Genomic DNA, 17,756 nt, shown 5'->3' on the forward strand with positions numbered 1-17,756 from the left:
CCTAGCCGAACGACTGGGTCACGCAGTGGGCAGGCCCGGCCGAGCCACGCCTCCGCGCCAGGCACCGCAGTAGAGCGGACAGGGACGCCGCTCAGCGCAGGCGCGAGCCCAGTACCGCAGGCCGCCGGGGCAGGGAGGACGGCGCCTGAGGACAGCGAGCAGGGGACGCAGAGCGGTCCAAGGCGCCGGAGCCCTGGCGAGGCCCAAGCCTTCTGCCATGTCCCGGCCCCCACGAGGCCCAAGCCCTCTGCCCCGGCCAGGCGCCCACGGGAGGCCCAAGTGCCGGCCTGGTCCACTTCGGAGGCCTCTAGGACCCGGGGGCGCCCGGCTCCCACAAATAGACTGAGCCCCAAAAATAGATCCTCAGGGCGGGCGCCCGAGCCCCAAGCAGACTCTTCGGCGGGCGCCATGGAGCCGGGAGACGCGGGGCGCCGCGTGACCGCCTCGCCAGTGCCGCCGCCGTTCGTGCGCGTCGCGCCCTCGCTCTTCCTCGGGAGCGCGCGCGCCGCGGGCGCGGAGGAGCAGCTGGCGCGCGCGGGAGTCACGCTGTGCGTCAACGTCTCCCGCCAGCAGCCCGGCCCGGGCCCGCGCGGCGTGGCAGAGCTGCGCGTGCCCGTGTTCGACGACCCGGCAGAGGACCTGCTGGCTCACCTGGAGCCCACGTGCGCCGCCATGGAGGCCGCGGTGCGCGGCGGTGGCGCCTGCCTAGTGTACTGCAAAAACGGCCGCAGCCGCTCGGCCGCCGTCTGCACCGCCTACCTTATGAGGCACCGAGGCCTCAGCCTGGCGCAGGCTTTCCAGGTGGGCGGGCCTTTAGGGGACCGGTGTTTCGAGAGGGGCGTGTCTTCCGGGGACGGGTTTTCCGGGCGTGGCGGGCTTCGGGATTGGGAGAGGTACTTCCGGGAGGGGCGGGTCTCTCGTAAGGGCGGGCTTAGGGAAGCGGAGAGGCACTTCCGGGTTGGGCGGGGCCTTTGGCCCTTTCTGGCCATTAGGGCGACTTGGGGTTATTCAGTGCACTTCTTGTTTGCAGATGGTGAAGAGCGCTCGCCCGGTAGCGGAACCCAACCCGGGCTTCTGGTCTCAGCTCCAGAAGTATGAGGAGGCCCTCCAGGCACAGTCCTGCCTGCAGGGAGAGCCCCCAGCCTTAGGGTTGGGCCCTGAGGCTTGAAGCTTGAAGCTTGAAGGCCTACTGCCTGGAGGAAGGATGTTCTGCACTGATACTGGAGGCTGGTCTTTGCCCTCCTTCCTCACTGTCGCATCGAGTTTTCCTTTTTGTGTGTGTGTGAAACAGTGCTTTTAATTTTATGTTTCTGGCTGAGCTGATGAACAAATTATCTTACAGACACAAAAAAATACATTTGGTAAAACACTGAAGACAAATTAAGAAAAAGCAAATAGGGGTCCTCCATTATTGATACCCCAGAATCTTGAGTGTTTGGGAGTGCCAGCGCATTCTACCAGTCTCAGTGAAGGACATGAGTACAGACTACAGTCATCAGAATCTGAGTCATAGGTGAAATCAGGAAAAGCAACTCTTCTTGCGTTTATTTTTAGTAGTGTCATAAGAATGGACTGGTTCTTCCTGCGTGACCACAGATGCTTCTGTTTGAGAAAATGCAAATCCACGTGGGACATTTAGAGCTATAGCACCGTTGACAAAGACATTGTTGAAGAGCAACTTGGGTGATTGGGGAAATATTCTCTTCACCAGCCCCTCTGCAATAAAACTGAAGCCGTCCTATAGGAGTTCGGATAATTACGGACATCCCTTTTCTTTCTTTCTTTCTTTTTTTGTTTGTTTATTTGAGACGGAGTCTCCCTTGCCCAGGCTGGAGTGCAGTGGCGCAATCCCGGCTCACTGCAACCTCCGCCTCCCAGGTTCACGCCATTCTCCTACCTCAGCCTCCCAAGTAGCTGGGACTACAGGCACGTGCCACCACACCCGGCTAGTTTTTTGTATTTTTAGAAGAGACGGGGTTTCACCATGTTAGCCGGGATGGTCTCAATCTCCTGACCTCGTGATCCACCCACCTCGGCCTCCCAGAGTGCTGGGATTACAGGCGTGAGCCACCATGCCTGGCCTCCTTTTTCTATTGCTAGAGAACTCCAGGACATTAAGAATTTCAAAAGCGAATTTTTCTCCCATAGCTTCTATGGTGACAGAGTATGGTGTTCCTATAGTGAAAACAAAGCCAAGTTTTTTTGCTCCTTTCACTAAAGCTGCTTCATCTGGGGAGGAAGCCTGGTAGATTACATATTTCCATCTCTCTCAGGGATAACAGTGTGGCACGCAGATAACAAGGTAAGAAATTGTTCTATATAGTTTTCTGTGGGATGGCCATTCTCAATGTTCTCAAATAAATTGTGGTCATTAAAATGTCAGGGCTCGGATGGAAGGTGTTGCACCATAAATTACACCTGCAGTGGTATGCTGCTTAAATCTCTTAATATTGCAAGTGAGCGTTCCCATTTTATCAGAAAATAGATATTTTACCTGCTCAAGTTCTTCACTGAGATTGAATGTGCTGACCATGGTGTGGACACTATTTAGTTTATAATGCACATCTTGATCCCAGTTTATAAACTGGGCCTGAATATATTTCACAATTTCCATAGTGACCAGCAGACTAATGGGGATAAGGTTCTGTTATACAATGATGAACACCAGTATGTCAAACACAATGCCGTAAGCTGGAATCCTCTTTCAGGTACCAAATGTCACCATACTTTTTATTCCATAGCATGGCTCCCACACAGCTCACCATGGACATGACCAGAGCAGCAGGAACGAAAGGGAGACCCACACATTGTCACTTTCTAATCTCGAGGTGATTTGACAGAATTCTGCAGGAATTTGGTTTCAAATCCAGTGTAAACAGCTATGCCAGTGATCCACTGAGCATTTCTTTTTTTTTCTTGAGACAGTCTCACTCTGTCACCCCGGCTGGAGTGCAGTAGTGCCATCTCGGCTCACTGCAAGCTCCGCCTCCTGGCTTCATGCCATTCTTCTGCCTCAACCTCCTGAGTAGCTGGGACTACAGGCACCCGCCACTACACACGGCTAATTTTTTTGTATTTTTAGTAGAGACGGAGTTTCACTGTGTTAGCCAGGATGGTCTATGATCTCCTGACCTTGTAATCTGCCCGCCTCAGCCTCCTAAAGTGCTGGGATTACAGGAGTGAGCCACGGCGCCTGGTAAGTCTACTGAGCATTTCTAAGCTGTTTATCTCTTAACAAGACCTGGTCAGGCCCAACTGGAACAGGGCTTTTACCACTTAGGCCGCAGCTCAGCTATTGAAATGATGATCAGGTGCTTCACAGTCTGTTTTTCCAGATAGGTCGAACAGCTGGTTTTCTGTTTGCATTTCAGCTGTTTCTGGCAAAGCCTGCCATGTCTTACATTTGTCTCTTTCCAGATTAGATGTTGCTATATAAACACATCGACTGAGGCTCACTGGAACACATCAAGACTGTGCCTGCAGGAAGGAGCTCCCCGTTCGAGGCCTTCACAGTGTCACCACATTCACCTCTTTCCACTTAATCATGTGCCGTGAATCCTGTCGTAACAGTCTTGTGTTCCTTAACTATTTTGTCTGCATGTCATTTATAATGTATAACCTCTTTAATGTCTGAAATCTAAGAATAATCATCACAGGTAAGAGGGTTGTATATTTCCCGTTGGAGACACATCTGGAATTTGCTGCAATAAAGTAATAAGAAAGCATTGGCTGCTTTGGTAAACTGCAGATTCAAAAATTGAGGGAGAAATGACCACACACTGTACTTGACTGTACATATAATTGTTGACTATGGGTTGCAGAAATTTCTCTCGAGCATCATCACCACTTTTGCTCAGTTATCAGTAGTAATAACAGCAATCAAAACTAAAACTGCTTCAGATGCCTCTCTAGGAAGTATGGTTTTCCATCCTTCCTACTGCTTTCTTCACAAGAGAATCCTCTGCCTCAGTGGCAGGCTGAAGGGCCCGGTCCACGGTCTTTGCCACCAGTGACCTTCGAGCTCCATGGTCCCGCTGCACCACGGCCGCCCAGTGCACCTGCCTCCACACTGAGTTTTCATTTTTCCCAGTTAAGCTCCATCTTCCTGAAATGCAGCTCAAGAGGGTCTCTGTCCCCTCTTGATGGTGGGGCAGGGGTCTGTGCATCAGACTGCACAGACCCCTGCACCACCACATGCTCCGTCCTCTCCCTGTGGTCAGCTCAGCTTATTAAACAAGCCTTGGTCAGGAAAATCTAAACCACTTATGGAACTGTGGGTGGAAAGAAACTGAATGCAGGGAGAAGGCTGGGGAGCCAAGGACAGGAGATGGGACATAGGGGAGTCACAGGGACCTGCCACCCAGATCCTCACTGCCTGATGTCCTGGCTCTGGAGGATGCCTGGAGGTGCCAGCAGAGCCTCCTGCCCACCAGCTGCTGAAGCCAAAGGGCATCTCCTTCCTCCCACCTCCCAGACCGCTCACTGGTCACATCTTGGCACCACACATGGGAAGCCCCTACTGCGACAGGCAGGGGAGAAGGAGGCTGTGCCGACTGACGGCCCGGTGAGGGAACCTGGGTGGCTTTCAGCATCTGCACCCCTCTCCTACTTTGACCTGTTTCACCAACATTGCACCCCACCCTAAAGTCACATAGCTACTGTCAAGCCCGCAAAGGCTGCCTCTCCCACCTTGGGAGGGTGGAGTCCCACAAGCCACCACTGGAGGCTTCCGAGCATGTTGATTCCTTCTCTAGTTCAGACACAACCTCTCCTGGACATCCTGTGGCCTAAAGACTATCCTAGAATCAACACTCCTTAAATAAGAGTGGGGAAAGAAAAGGAAAATGTGTGTAATACATGTGAATCACAGAGAATGTAGTCATTGGTTAATATATACACATACATGTATGTATATTCTGTATGTGGCAATGAGTAAAATACTGTAGTTGGCGCTTATCTGCCTTTTCCAATACTCGTTCCATGTTCTACCCTCAGCCAGTGCCTAAGCTGCTTGTGGCCTTCACCTGGTGGCGTGACTTGATCCTTAATTTTTAAGGCCCCAGGCCCTGCGTGGCTGCCCACACAGGTGCTGTGGCCTCTGTTACCTGTACTGCACCACCAGAGAGAAGTAGGAGGCACCACTCTCCCTGGCCCCCAAGCCTCACGAAGCCCCATGCCCACCTGCCAGAGCCAGTCCTGTGTTGTCTCATGCTTCCGTGGCTGGGCCGTGGCTGAGCCACCCTCCCAGTGAGACCCGGTTGTGTTCCTAAGCAAAAGCATCCCACCTGGGGACCCACCAGCTCTGATGCAGCAGAGCCCAAAGCTGGGGGGATGGGAAGCACGATTCTGTGAGCCAGGCGTGGGGGTGGTAGTGAGAAGGGCCTTCTCCCCACGCCTTGTGCACCTGGGCCTCAAGCACAGGCCACACCTTGTCGGTTGCTGCCCCTCTATGCCCAGTGTCACCAGTCAGCATCACCCATCGCTGTGTACCGCAGCCCCCATCATAAACTGGTGCCCAGGGCAGCCGCCATCTCTGTGGAGGGCTTGCCTGCCGCTGGCCTCTCTAGATAAGCTCCTCACGACTCATGCAACCTTTTCAACAGCCCGGAAGGAAGCAGTCGCCAGTCTCCACTACCAGGTGAGGAGCCCTGGCTTGGAGAGGAGGGAGGACCTGGGCCTGCGGTTTCCCCTGCGGCTCAGCCCTGCTCACAGCACCCTGATGAAAACCTTGCTACCCTCGCCTCAGGGCAGGGCACACCCTTTACCTGCTGACCTGGCCCTGGTGACAAGAGGACAAGGGCAGCAGGGCCCCGGCCAGGTTGAAGGATATCTGTGGGACACATCAGACCTTTGTAGCCCACCAGCTCCGTCTGAGAACTGGTAGCTCCCTGGTCCTCTGTCTGGGGAGGACGCAGCCCCATCTGAACACCGCTTTTTCCTGGAAGCTTTGCTGCCCTCCCTAGCCCGCTGGAACCCTCCATGCCCACACCCACCTCCTAGTGGGTGAAGCCAGGGAGCCCTCCCTCAGGCGCATCAGGGGAAGACTGGGGTGCAGATGCCGCGCAGCCACTTCATTGCGCTGATCCCCAAAAAGCTGGAATATGAAAATTCCTGTGGGAGAAACCCAGGGCTGACAGTCCCGACGTCCAGGCTCCTCTTCCTGGGTTAGAGAAGTCAGAGGTGCCTGCCCCGGCCTGGCTGCGGCGCAGCCTCCCGCCGCCAGGGGATGCCAGGCAGGCGGGGGCGGGGCCTCCTCGGGCTGGGCGGGGCCGGTGCGAGAGGCGCCCGCAGCGCAATTGCAGACCCCGCCTTCTCGGCTCAGCCGCGCCTCCCGCACCGTGGGGTGCAGTAGGGCAGCTCCTGGCATAAGTGTGCGGAGCACACTTGTGGACCCCTGGGGAGGAGGTGCCACAGCAACTCTAGACTCCTGTGTGCAGAACTGGCCGCGGAGAGGTGCCCAGGGCAAGACCCCAACCTCTGCTCCCTGAGTCCAGTGCGGGGCTTAGGGTGGCAAGCCCCCAAGCTCCCTGTGGTGACTTGCCCCCCGGGCGGCCAGGCCCAGCTAGTGTGGCACCGCGTGTGCAGAACTGAGGTTCTTCCAGCCAGGTACATGGCCCGGTGGGCTCTGGAGAGCCTGTAGAACTGGGGGTGCCCTCGAAAACAGTATGCCCTTGGCACTGCAGGGCCCCACCGGGCAGGGCGCTGGGGGCAGTGAGGAGGGTCCCATCCCAGTTGTCTTCCCTGTCAGCCTTGGATGCAAGGCTGATCACATCTCTGAGTGACTGTGTAAGCCTAGGGGCTCCTGGTGAGTTTGGGATGGGTGCCCCAAGATCGTGGCCGTGTCCCTGAAAAGGGCACGTGGGCACCTGAGGTCCTATGGGAAAAGTGAAATGATGCCTCAGTGCTCTGTCCCGCAAACGTGAACACACACTCTCCCTCTCAGCCTTCCTTCCCGCCCCATGGAAGGAGGGTAGACATGGAGGGTTACACATCGGGGAGGCTGAGTCCAGACACAGGAAATGCTACTCAGGGCTGACGCTGAGTCAAGTGCGGTACCCGAGTCCAGCCCTGCACTGCCACACCTCAGTGCAGCAGAGGAGAGCGGTGTCTTGGGTTCCCGGATAGTTCCCCAGCCCCAGAAGCCCCTTGTCCCTAGGAATTTGAATTCTTACTTGATGACAACAACGACATCATGGTGGCTCCTGTTAATCCACAGCCTCAAAATTCACCCGCTGTGAGCTCACTAGCAGCTTCTGCCAGGCAAGTAGCCCTTCCCTCGGGGCTCAGGCTCCTGGACAGGCTCAGCCTTGGGCAGCCTTCGCCAGGTCCGCAGAGAATAGCGTTGGGAAGGGTGGACCTGGCGGATGGGGTGGGGACAGGCAGGCCAAGCCCTCGTTCGTACCCCAGCACAGGGCTTGAGAGGTCCCCAGCGCTGCCCAGAGGAACTTCTGCGATTGTGGAAATGATTCCTGCCTGCTTTGTCCATTAGCCACTCCTCCCAGCAAAACACACACACTCACTCACTCCACCTGCCACCAAGGAACTGAACTTCTAACTGTATTTAATTCGCATCTAAATGGCCACACGTGGTTGGTGGGTGCTGTAGTTGACAACGCTGCGTAAAGGCTCCGGAGCTCCTCGCACCGCAGGACCCACAGCACAGACCACACCGGTAGACTTGGGGGAGTGGCAGGGATGCCAGGAGAATCCTGCCTTGCCCGTAGCCCCGGATGGAAGGATGACATTGAGTTCGCGACGCTGCGCTCCTCGGGAGCACGAACCACACCTGGAAGCAGCCTGCCCCGGTGGCCCCAAGGTTCCCAGGTCCCTTCAGCGGCTGCCCCAGGGGCCTGGCCGGCAGTGTCCGGGAAGAAGCAGCGATCCCGCCTCCTGGGATCTCCCGGGCGCCGCCTGGGGAGGGAGCGAGGGGCTGGGGGTCCTGCTCAGCCGCTCCGCGCGCCTCGGTTCCCAACACAGCGCCCCGGCCCCGGGCCGCGCTCGATTCCCCGGCTCCCCGCGCCCCTGGCTCCCGGCCCTCCCCGCCCGGCGCCCCGGTCCCGCGCCCCGGCCCCGCGCACAGCGCCCCCGGCGGCGGCCGAGCGGAGCCCGAGCGGGGCGGCGCACGGCGCGGGGCCGGGCCGGGCGGCTCCCGGCGCGACTTCCTGTTGTGCCCGCGCCCCGCCGCCGCCGCCCGGCGCCCCTAGCCCGCTGCCCGCGGCCCGGCGCGGCCGCCGCCCATGGATTTCACCTAGTGCCGGCGGCCATGGCCGCGCAGTGCTGCTGCCGCCAGGCGCCCGGCGCCGAGACCGCGCCCGTCCGCCCGCCGCCCGAGCCGCCGCCCGCCCTGGACGTGGCCTCGGCCTCCAGCGCGCAGCTCTTCCGCCTCCGCCACCTGCAGCTGGGCCTGGAGCTGCGGCCCGAAGCGCGCGAGCTGGCCGGCTGCCTGGTGCTCGAGCTGTGCGCGCTGCGGCCCGCGCCCCGCGCGCTCGTGCTCGACGCGCACCCGGCCCTGCGCCTGCATTCGGCTGCCTTCCGTCGCGCCCCCGCCGCCGCCGAGACGCCCTGCGCCTTCGCCTTCTCCGCCCCCGGGCCGGGTCCCGCGCCGCCGCCCCCGCTGCCCGCCTTCCCCGAGGCGCCCGGCGCCGAGCCCGCCTGCTGCCCGCTGGCCTTCAGGGTGGACCCGTTCACCGACTACGGCTCTTCGCTCACCGTCACGCTGCCGCCCGAGCTGCAGGCGCACCAGCCCTTCCAGGTTATCCTGCGCTACACCTCGACCGACGCCCCCGCCGTGAGTTCGGGGCGGGCGCCGGGGCTGCGGGCCGGTCCGCAGGGCGCTGCTGGCGGCCTCTCGCCGCACGGCCAGGCTGAGGGACGCGAATCTGTGCCCTACAGGTGTCCCCCTCCCCTCACCCTGGTGATTCCCAGCTGTTGCCTGTGAGCCCTTAGGACCTTTGCATACAGGCCGGAGTCCTGCGGGGACACGGGACAGCATGTCACTCAGGGAAGCCTCCCGTTCAAGTGTTCGGTCCCTGCCTGGGGACATGAGCAGCTTCTGTCACCCACCAAGGTGTACATCTGCAGGATCCTGGCACCGAGGGTAGGGCTGGAGTGTCAGCTGCGGAAGGGCCTCCATGTGACCAGGGCCTGCAGATGTGTCCAAGCAAGAGGCAGAGGAAAGGGCCATGGGAGGGGGGTGGTTGTGATGCTCGATTTGGGGCTCCCTTGGCCAGCACTGGTGGAGTGTTGAGACCAGTGGGCCCCGCGACCCCAACATAGACACACATAGGCTCTGCAGGGCTTGCACACTGGGTACCCACCACTCTAGAGGCTCTGCAAGAAAGGCCAGGTGGCTCAGGCTGGTGCTGTGGCTGCAGCACCCCCTCCACCTCCACCAGTGGGGGTGTGTACAGGATGGAGCAGGGCCTTTCCTGCCTACAGCATGGGGGTTCATACTGCATCCCCAGGTGGTATGGATGGCACACATGTGACACCCAGCATATGCAGCACACACACAGCTGTGCAGGTGCTGGGAAGTCCAGCTGTCACTGATCACGGCACATAAATAGACAGGGTGGTGGAAAGGCGTCAAGCCACAAAGAGCCAAGGTGACATCTGGGCAGGAAGAACCCAGACCAGTGCACCCCTGTGGGCTTCCTGTACATTTCCCAGGAGCCCTAAGCAGGACCTGCCACCTCACCTTCCTCCCAGAACCCCTGTGGGTGTGCAGGCCGCTGGCCAGCCAGCCCCACCCCTGCTGTGGTATTCCAGGGCTCTGACAGGTGGCAAGTATGCCTCTCAGTATGACACGTGAGAACTGAGGGATGGGCTTCTCCTTGGGCTTGAACCTCCTGCAGGGAGGTTCCTTCATACCAATTCCCAGGTCCCAGTACCCCCAAGGGGGAGGCTGCATTTGTGAATGGCTCCCCAGGTGGGTCCTGAACACCCTGGCAGCCCAGGGCTTAGCAGGAATGAAAAGACACCTGTGCCACCTTGCTGCCCAGCTGGGGCAGGGCCAGGGCACCAACAGGAAGTTTGGAAGAGATCTGAGAGTGCTGGCAGGGGTCTGGCTGGGTCTGCAGGGGAGGCAGCCCTCCTGGTCTGGGATCCTCCATGCCGTCAGTGGCCATCAGCTGTGGATTCCACTCGTCCACTCTCAGAAGGTGTTGGGGGCGTCTCCCACTCATGGTCTTGGGAGGGCCCATGCATGAGGAGCAATTCAGTTTGCCTTGACAATCTCATTCCGGCAGAGGGGAGGGTGGGGACGGCGTGCAGGGCTGACTCGGGACCAAGGTAATGTGGCTGTGGTTGGGAGAGGGTCCCCCTCCCAGACTCTGAGCTACCCTCATTGGAGAGGTCAGAATTCCTGGAAGGAAGATGAGATGGGTGCGGCAGGATAGTGGCAGGAGGGCCCAGGGGTGCAGGCTTCTCAGTGGCGCTGGGGCCTGGCCTCAGCATCTAGGGGTGAGGAAAACCTCAACAGCTATGGCGCAGATGAGAGGTTTGCCAGGGCGTGACCTTAGGTGGGCAGCAGCTGCTGTGAGCACACCCATTCCACAGCACTCACCGCAGCCCCCAGCCTCCAGGCAGTGGCCCCAGCCATCCTTCCCTTAGCCACTCCTGTCCCCTGCCAGCAGGAGCCTCTGGCCTGGCCTCCACTCCCTGCTTGCCATTCCCTGGCCTGGAGCCTGTTTCCTGCGGGGTCCCTCCAGGCGAGGCTGCCTGGGCTCAGGGTGGCTCTGGGCTCGGGTGTGCTGCCTGCCAGTGTGTAGCCATCAGGAGGCTCTGGCTTCCCAGGTTCCACATCCCAGGCTCCCCTTCCTGGCCATGACCAGATGAGCTGCTGGGAATTTGGACTGAGTGTGTTCCGACTTTGCCTTAGTTTCCCTAAGGAAGCTAAGATAATGCAATGATGGGCTATTCCCTTTCTTCGCCCTGGTGTTAGCTGGGAGATTCCCCTGTCAGCTCCCTGATGCAGGGCCTCCTGCCTGGGTTAGGGTCTGGCCCTGATGACACAGTGCAGGCCACACCCTGGGTCACCTGCCTGGGATGTCTCCCTGCCCCGGCAGGCAAGTGAAGGCTAGGGGGTGGCTATTGGCGCTCGATGAACTCAGCAAGATAATCCAGCCATCGTCGCCTCCCAGAGCCTCCTGCCTTCTCTCAGGCTGCTGCCCAGTGGCTAGGGCCCAGCACCCCAGCTGGGTGGCCATCTGCTGATGTGCCATCCTGCCTGCAGATCTGGTGGCTGGATCCAGAGCTGACCTATGGCTGCGCCAAGCCCTTCGTCTTCACCCAGGGCCACTCCGTGTGCAACCGCTCCTTCTTCCCGTGCTTTGATACGCCTGCCGTGAAGTGCACCTACTCTGCCGTCGTCAAGGTCAGGGGCCGCCAGCTGCCATCACCTTGCTCCCAGGACAGCCCAGCAGCCTGGCCACACCGCCTCCCCCTTGCTCCTACCTGCCTGGACTGTGGCCCCAGCTGCCAGCACGTCACAGTGCTAGCAGGAGCCCACCCTCCCTACTCTATGGGAGGAGCTGCTTTGCAGGGAACAGGGGAAGCTGGGCTGCCTCCAACGGGCCTGAGGGGTTCAGGGTCCTGGACCCAGGGTGAGGGATTGTAGGGGCCCCAGACAAGGGGTCTCTAGATAGAGCTGCTGATCTCTGGTGGGGTCTGTAGGTCACTGGGCCCGAGCTTGGCAGCACCCTCTGCACTGGGATGAGGTTTGCAGGCTGGGAGCTCGGGGTCCGAGTGGAGGGTGGCAGGTCTTTGGAGAAAAGTTCTCTGACAGAAATGTTCCCTGATGGGGATGTAGAGTTTCCTGCTACAAATGTGGGGCAGCCTGACGGGCTCCCTGGCTTGGGCTGTGGGTGTGTTGACGGTGGGGCCTCCTGGTCTCAGTCTGGCCTCCTTACAGGCGCCATCGGGGGTGCAGGTGCTGATGAGTGCCACCCAGAGTGCGTACATGGAGGAAGAAGGCGTCTTCCACTTCCACATGGAACATCCCGTGCCCGCCTACCTCGTGGCCCTGGTGGCCGGAGACCTCAAGCCAGCAGACATCGGGCCCAGGTAGGGAGGGCCTTCGGGCTGCCCAGGCCTCAGGGAGAGCCCCACCAGGGATCTGTGACCTGTGTCCACAGGTGCCCTGCTGAGGACCCCCACTGACCTCTGGGCACTCTGAGCCAGCCCTGCCCCTGCCTTGGTGCCACTGCCAGGGCCGTGTCTGCCAGGTCCTCCCACCCATGTGCCCTCAGACCCAGCAGCCTGGCCCACCCAGTGCCTGCCCTGCAAACTGGTCCTTCCTGCCAAGGCCCCTGCACAGCCTGGCACCCTCACACCTTCATTGGTGCCTTCAACCCAGAGATAAAACGAGCTAAGTGGCCCCTAGAATGCAGCTCTGCCCCTGCTGTGGGAAGGGCCAGGGTAGCTGCGCATCCAGTGAGGTAGGGCGGGCTGCGGGCTAGGGTGGTCAGCCAGGCTGGATGAGGTGTGGGTGTTACTGGAGCCCCAGGGCAGTGGGAGAGCCTTTTGGGGTGAGCAGGGCTGGGGCTGCTCGGCCTCAGATGACCCTCTCTGCATGCAACAGGAGCCGCGTGTGGGCCGAGCCGTGCCTCCTACCCACGGCCACCAGCAAGTTGTCGGGCGCAGTGGAGCAGTGGCTGAGTGCAGCTGAGCGGCTGTATGGGCCGTACATGTGGGGCAGGTAGGCCCCGGGGACCTGTAGACCTGGCTGACTGGAAGGAGGGGTCAGAGGGGGAGCCCCTCGTCTGACCCCTAGGGTGTCCTGTCCCCATCTCCTGGGGAGGAAGCGGAGCTCACTGCAGGGGCGGGGCTGATCCCTGCTGGGTGGAAGGTGGGGTGTGGGTGTGCGGGGTGGGAGTCTGAGCCCTGAGGTCTGCCACCCTCACCGCCCCCCTGGTGCAGGTACGACATTGTCTTCCTGCCCCCCTCCTTCCCCATCGTGGCCATGGAGAACCCCTGCCTCACCTTCATCATCTCCTCCATCCTGGAGAGCGATGAGTTCCTGGTCATCGATGTCATCCATGAGGTGGCCCACAGCTGGTTCGGCAATGCTGTCACCAATGCCACGTGGGAAGAGATGTGGCTGAGCGAGGGCCTGGCCACCTATGCCCAGCGCCGCATCACCACCGAGACCTACGGTGCGGCCGGGGCCGGGGAGGGCAGCCGCTGGGGACCCTGGGCACTGAGCCAGGGGCAGAAAGCCCAGCCTGGCTCCCCTGCCATGCTGCAGGTGCCCACACCCTCCTGCTTCCCCCGACTCTCCCTACACCCCCTCACCTCGCCCGTCTCCGGACCCCATCCAGGTGCTGCCTTCACCTGCCTGGAGACTGCTTTCCGCCTGGATGCCCTGCACCGGCAGATGAAGCTTCTGGGAGAGGACAGCCCGGTCAGCAAACTGCAGGTCAAGCTGGAGCCAGGTACCTGCTCCTCAGGACCTGCTCCTGGAACCGGGGATGTCACCCCTCAAGGCCTCCTTGCCTGCCCTTCGTGTGTTCTGGCTGTGGCTTCTCTGTCCCCCACTGTTCCTGGACCCCTGCCAAGGCCAAGCTGAGAGCCCCTCGTCTGGGCAAGGCCTCCCCAGGCTCCCACAGCCACCGCCACCTCCCTGGCTCTGAGCACTGGTCACAGTGGCGTGTGAGTCCTCAGTCTTCCCCGAGACGTGCCCAGGGCGTCAGTACACATCTGGACATGTGAGGGACTGTGGCTCTTGGCCCTTCCTACTCCTCGGAGCCTGACCACCGCCCCTCCCTGTCCCATGGGACACTGGTGGTCTCGGACGCCAGCCCAGGTGGGTGTTCACCTTGCAGGAGTGAATCCCAGCCACCTGATGAACCTGTTCACCTACGAGAAGGGCTACTGCTTCGTGTACTACCTGTCCCAGCTCTGCGGAGACCCACAGCGCTTTGATGACTTTCTCCGAGTGAGCAGCCCCGTGCCCAGGACGGCCCTGCTGCCACCTGCCCCCAGCCCCTCCCCAGCTCACAGGGCTGCCTGCTCTTCTGGCAGTTGGGGTGGAATTGGCAGGGGCCTGTGAGCCTGGCTGGGACCTAGTCTGCCTTTCTTTGCGGGGAGTGCCTGGGTTGCCACCTTCCCTTCTCCCACCCTCCGTTTGGTCACTTGGCAGGGCCTGTGTGCCAAATGCTGGCTCCGCAATGCCTACTAGCTGCCTCTGCGCCTGCCCTGTGTCCAGCACGTACCTTGGCGCATGCCCTGCAGTGCCCTGCAGGCCTCTCATGGGGCTGCCTGTGCCCCACCCTTCCAGGCCTGCTGAGGCCCCACCTCTGCCACACAGGCCTACGTGGAGAAGTACAAGTTCACCAGTGTGGTGGCCCAGGACCTGCTGGACTCCTTCCTGAGCTTCTTCCCGGAGCTGAAGGAGCAGAGCGTGGACTGCCGGGCAGGTGAGGCTGACCCCACTGCTGCAGTCAGGGAACTGTGCGTGTGATGACAGGCAGGGCCTCTGCTGCCTGAGAGGCCGCTCCGCCTGGAGGAAAGCCCAGTCAGTTCACTGTCTGTCCTTCAGCTGACCCTTGCTGGACCATATGGGCCCCAGGCCGGTATGTTATGAGAACAGGGCTGGGGTTGGGGACCTGCCTGGGGGCGGTGGCACAAGGCTAAGTGGGCCGAGTTAGGCACTCCCAGGAAGTGGGCCATGGAAACCAGGTGCGCAAAGGGCCTGGTGTAGGAAGGGCGGGTGATGGGGGTGTCCTGGAGCTGGAAAGCAGCAGCCAGCCCTGCTTATGCATCACTTCTAAGGGTGTCCCTGAGGGTCTGAGGGCTTTGGGGCCCAGGAAGGCACTGCAGGGTTCAGACATTGAGGGAGAGGCCAGAATTGCTGGAGGGTGGTGAGGTGCCGCTGGGAGGGCTGTGCATGGTGACACCAAGTTTTGGAAGGTACAGCAAGTTCACCAAGAGCTTTTTGTGGGTAGGGGATGGGCACTGCCCTTTTAGAGCAGGAACATCATCTTAAGAGCCTGTTTCCCCCATCCCGCCCCTGCTGGCTCATGGCGCAGGTGGCCTCTGCCAGCACTGAGGTTGGGTTTAGACTACTTCATTGTCTTCCACCCAGGAGAGGCGTGGTTGGGTCACCAACCCAAGCCTCTGCCTCCCTGTACCCCTTCACAGAAGCCCCTTCAGTGGCTTCAAGTGGCAGTGCTGGCTGGAGCTGACCTCGCCTTCCTGAACGGCCCATGTCCCTGGAACAGGCCACCTGCCTGGGACACACTCAGGGTCTGGGGTCTCCTGGGCAGATTGCTCAGGCAGCCCCTCCCCAGCCCGGGCAGGGACCCCAGGGTCACTTCTCCCCTCCAGGGCTGGAATTCGAGCGCTGGCTCAATGCCACAGGCCCGCCACTGGCTGAGCCGGACCTGTCTCAGGGATCCAGCCTGACCCGACCCGTGGAAGCCCTTTTCCAGCTGTGGACCGCAGAACCCCTGGACCAGGCAGCTGCCTCAGCCAGTGCCATTGACATCTCCAAGTGGAGGACCTTCCAGACAGCACTCTTCCTGGACCGGCTCCTGGATGGGTCCCCGCTGCCACAGGGTGGGTCCTTGCAGCTGATGGGGGTGGCCCAGGGGCTGGGGTGCAACAGCAGCTCAGCCCTGACCTGCCCCTGCCCTGCAGAGGTGGTGATGAGCCTGTCCAAGTGCTACTCCTCCCTGCTGGACTCGATGAACGCTGAGATCCGCATCCGCTGGCTACAGATCGTGGTCCGCAATGACTACTATCCTGACCTCCACAGGGTGCGGCGCTTCCTGGAGAGCCAGGTGTAGTCACCAACCCAGGGAACCAGTCTGGAACGGCCTAGCCATGCGGAGTGGGAATCCCACCTGACTCCCTAGTCTGAGCTGTTGGGGCAGGCCAGGCACATTCCGGAGAATGGGGCGGGGAAGACATAGGGGTCTGTTGGGAGTGGGGGCATGCACTGGGTGCAAGTGTCAGAGGGCAGCCTGGACTCCACCAGTTCTTGGAGAAGCTGTGGAAGGGACCAGCTGGGAGCAGGAGTCAGGGGTCCAGGCCATCTCAGCCTGCTGGGCCCTGGGCCTTCAGCGTCCAGGTCTGGGCAGAGGGGACGTCCAAGCTCCTCAGAGAGAACCCAGAGCCCTCAGGCCCGTGGGACCTGGCTGCCCTGTTCCCTGTATGTGCTTCCTCCAGCCCAGGCTCCCTGGAGATGGGGACTCCATGGTTGGCCTGGAAGGGTGGGGTGGAGGTTGGAGGCTAATGGCAGGCCTCCTGGACACCAGATTCCAGGCCACAGCCCTGATGATGAAACTGGGGAGCCAGGGGTAGGAGAGCCGCCTGGCCGGTCTGGCAGGGTGGGCTGGCTCGAGGGGCCTGGGGAGCCCACCAGTGTGACCGAGTGACCCTCCCGCAGATGTCACGCATGTACACCATCCCGCTGTACGAGGACCTCTGCACCGGTGCCCTCAAGTCCTTCGCGCTGGAGGTCTTCTACCAGACGCAGGGCCGGCTACACCCCAACCTGCGCAGAGCCATCCAGCAGATCCTGTCCCAGGGCCTGGGCTCTAGCACAGAGCCTGCCCCAGAGCCCAGCACGGAGCTGGGCAGGGCTGAAGCAGACACAGACTCAGACGCACAGGCCCTGCTGCTTGGGGATGAGGCCCCCAGCAGTGCCATCTCTCTCAGGGACGTCAATGTGTCTGCCTAGCCCTGTTGGCAGGCTGACCCTCGACCTCCCAGACACCACAATTGTGCCTTCTGTGGGCCAGGCCTGCCATGACTGCGCCTATGGCTCTGGCCATGAGCTCTGCCCAGGCCCACAAGCCCCTCCCCTGGGCTCTCCCAGGCAGGGAGAATGGGGAGAGGGACCTCCTTGTGTCCGGCAGAGACCTGTGGACCTGGCCTCCCCACTCCCAGCTCTCTTGCACTGCAGGCCCTGGGGCCAGCCCGCACACGCCATGCCTCCTGTCTCAACACTGACAGCTGTGCCTAGCCCCGGATGCCAGCACCTGCCAGGTGCTGCCCCTGGGGCAAGGGCCCCAGCAGCCCTACGGTGACCGCCACACTGTGCCTTACATCTGCCAGGGGCCCGGGCTGTGCTGTGTCTGCGTCCCTGCAGCACGCCTCCTTGCAGGGATCTGAGCCACCCTCCCCGCACAGCCCTGCACCCCGCCCCTGGGGTTGGCAGCCTCAGTTGGCCCCTGGCAGAGGAACAAGGACACAGACATTCCCTCAGTGTGGGGGCAGGGGACACAGGGAGAGGACAGTTGTCCCTGGGGAGGGCCCCCTGGCCCCAGGCAACCTTAGCCCCTCAGAACAGGGAGTCCCAGGACCCAGGGGGAGTGTGGGGAGCCTGTCTCTTGTGGCTTCCTGGGGTGGGAGGCAGATGGGCACAGCAATACCCTAGGGAAAGTGGGAGGTGGTGCTGGTGCTCTCTCTAGGCCCACCATGCTGGGAGAGGCGGATGGGGCCTGGGGCTCCAGCCTGGGACTGCTGCGATGGGGTATCACGGTGATGGTCCCATTAAAACTTCCACTCTGCAAACCTGATCTTCCTCCCTCTTTCTCTCGACTTGTCCTCTGCATCTTCCCGGCTGTGTAGGATGGGCTGGCCTGCCAGGACTTGGAACCTGCAGCTGGTCAGGAGCTGGGCGTGGCCCCCTCCTCTGATACACAAGCCTGAGAGCAGGCTCCCCGAGTCCTGCCCAGCCCCTTGGCCGGACCTCCTGGGCCTGAGTAGCCTCTGGATGTCACAGAGAGGCCATGTGTCACCTTCACTCT

General features: G+C 61.0%; 3 protein-coding genes across 10 annotated transcripts in view; 2 read left to right on the forward strand and 1 right to left on the reverse strand.

The window, feature by feature from the left end:
• Window positions 1-750, reverse strand: part of ANKMY1 (ankyrin repeat and MYND domain containing 1) — a 93,951-nt gene extending 93,201 nt beyond the window's left edge. For 3 of the 4 annotated variants that reach the window (XM_007966890.3, XM_038001288.2, XM_073020209.1), the window contains exon 1: window positions 652-749. The gene's annotated coding sequence lies outside the window, so the exon portion shown is untranslated. Of the gene's footprint in view, window positions 1-651 lie in introns of all 4 variants that reach the window. The other variant, XM_038001286.2, reaches the window with a different exon arrangement.
• DUSP28 (dual specificity phosphatase 28) lies at window positions 65-3,725 on the forward strand. Of its 4 annotated transcripts, none has more exons than XM_073020212.1 (4): window positions 65-801; window positions 1,031-2,302; window positions 3,083-3,196; window positions 3,418-3,725. In XM_073020212.1, the coding sequence occupies exons 1-2, from the start codon at window positions 409-411 to the stop codon at window positions 1,166-1,168; spliced, it is 531 nt and encodes a 176-aa protein (XP_072876313.1). In that variant the 5' UTR covers window positions 65-408; the 3' UTR covers window positions 1,169-2,302; window positions 3,083-3,196; window positions 3,418-3,725. The 4 variants fall into 4 exon arrangements, with proteins under 4 accessions (XP_072876313.1, XP_072876315.1, XP_072876312.1 ...); XM_073020214.1 differs by having other exon boundaries at window positions 3,086-3,196; XM_073020211.1 differs by lacking the exon at window positions 3,083-3,196.
• A 4,431-nt stretch (window positions 3,726-8,156) lies between these two features.
• On the forward strand, window positions 8,157-17,525 carry RNPEPL1 (arginyl aminopeptidase like 1). 2 transcript variants are annotated; one of them, XM_073020215.1, is made up of 11 exons: window positions 8,157-8,788; window positions 11,234-11,374; window positions 11,912-12,063; window positions 12,581-12,697; window positions 12,919-13,154; window positions 13,320-13,433; window positions 13,824-13,936; window positions 14,309-14,417; window positions 15,328-15,558; window positions 15,640-15,782; window positions 16,391-17,525. In XM_073020215.1, the coding sequence occupies exons 1-11, from the start codon at window positions 8,264-8,266 to the stop codon at window positions 16,682-16,684; spliced, it is 2,175 nt and encodes a 724-aa protein (XP_072876316.1). In that variant the 5' UTR covers window positions 8,157-8,263; the 3' UTR covers window positions 16,685-17,525. The 2 variants fall into 2 exon arrangements, with proteins under 2 accessions (XP_072876316.1, XP_072876317.1); XM_073020216.1 differs by having other exon boundaries at window positions 8,179-8,752.
• Window positions 17,526-17,756: the final 231 nt, after the last annotated feature.

The sequence above is a fragment of the Chlorocebus sabaeus genome, chromosome 10, assembly GCF_047675955.1.
Source record: "Chlorocebus sabaeus isolate Y175 chromosome 10, mChlSab1.0.hap1, whole genome shotgun sequence".
Taxonomy (NCBI): domain Eukaryota; kingdom Metazoa; phylum Chordata; class Mammalia; order Primates; family Cercopithecidae; genus Chlorocebus; species Chlorocebus sabaeus.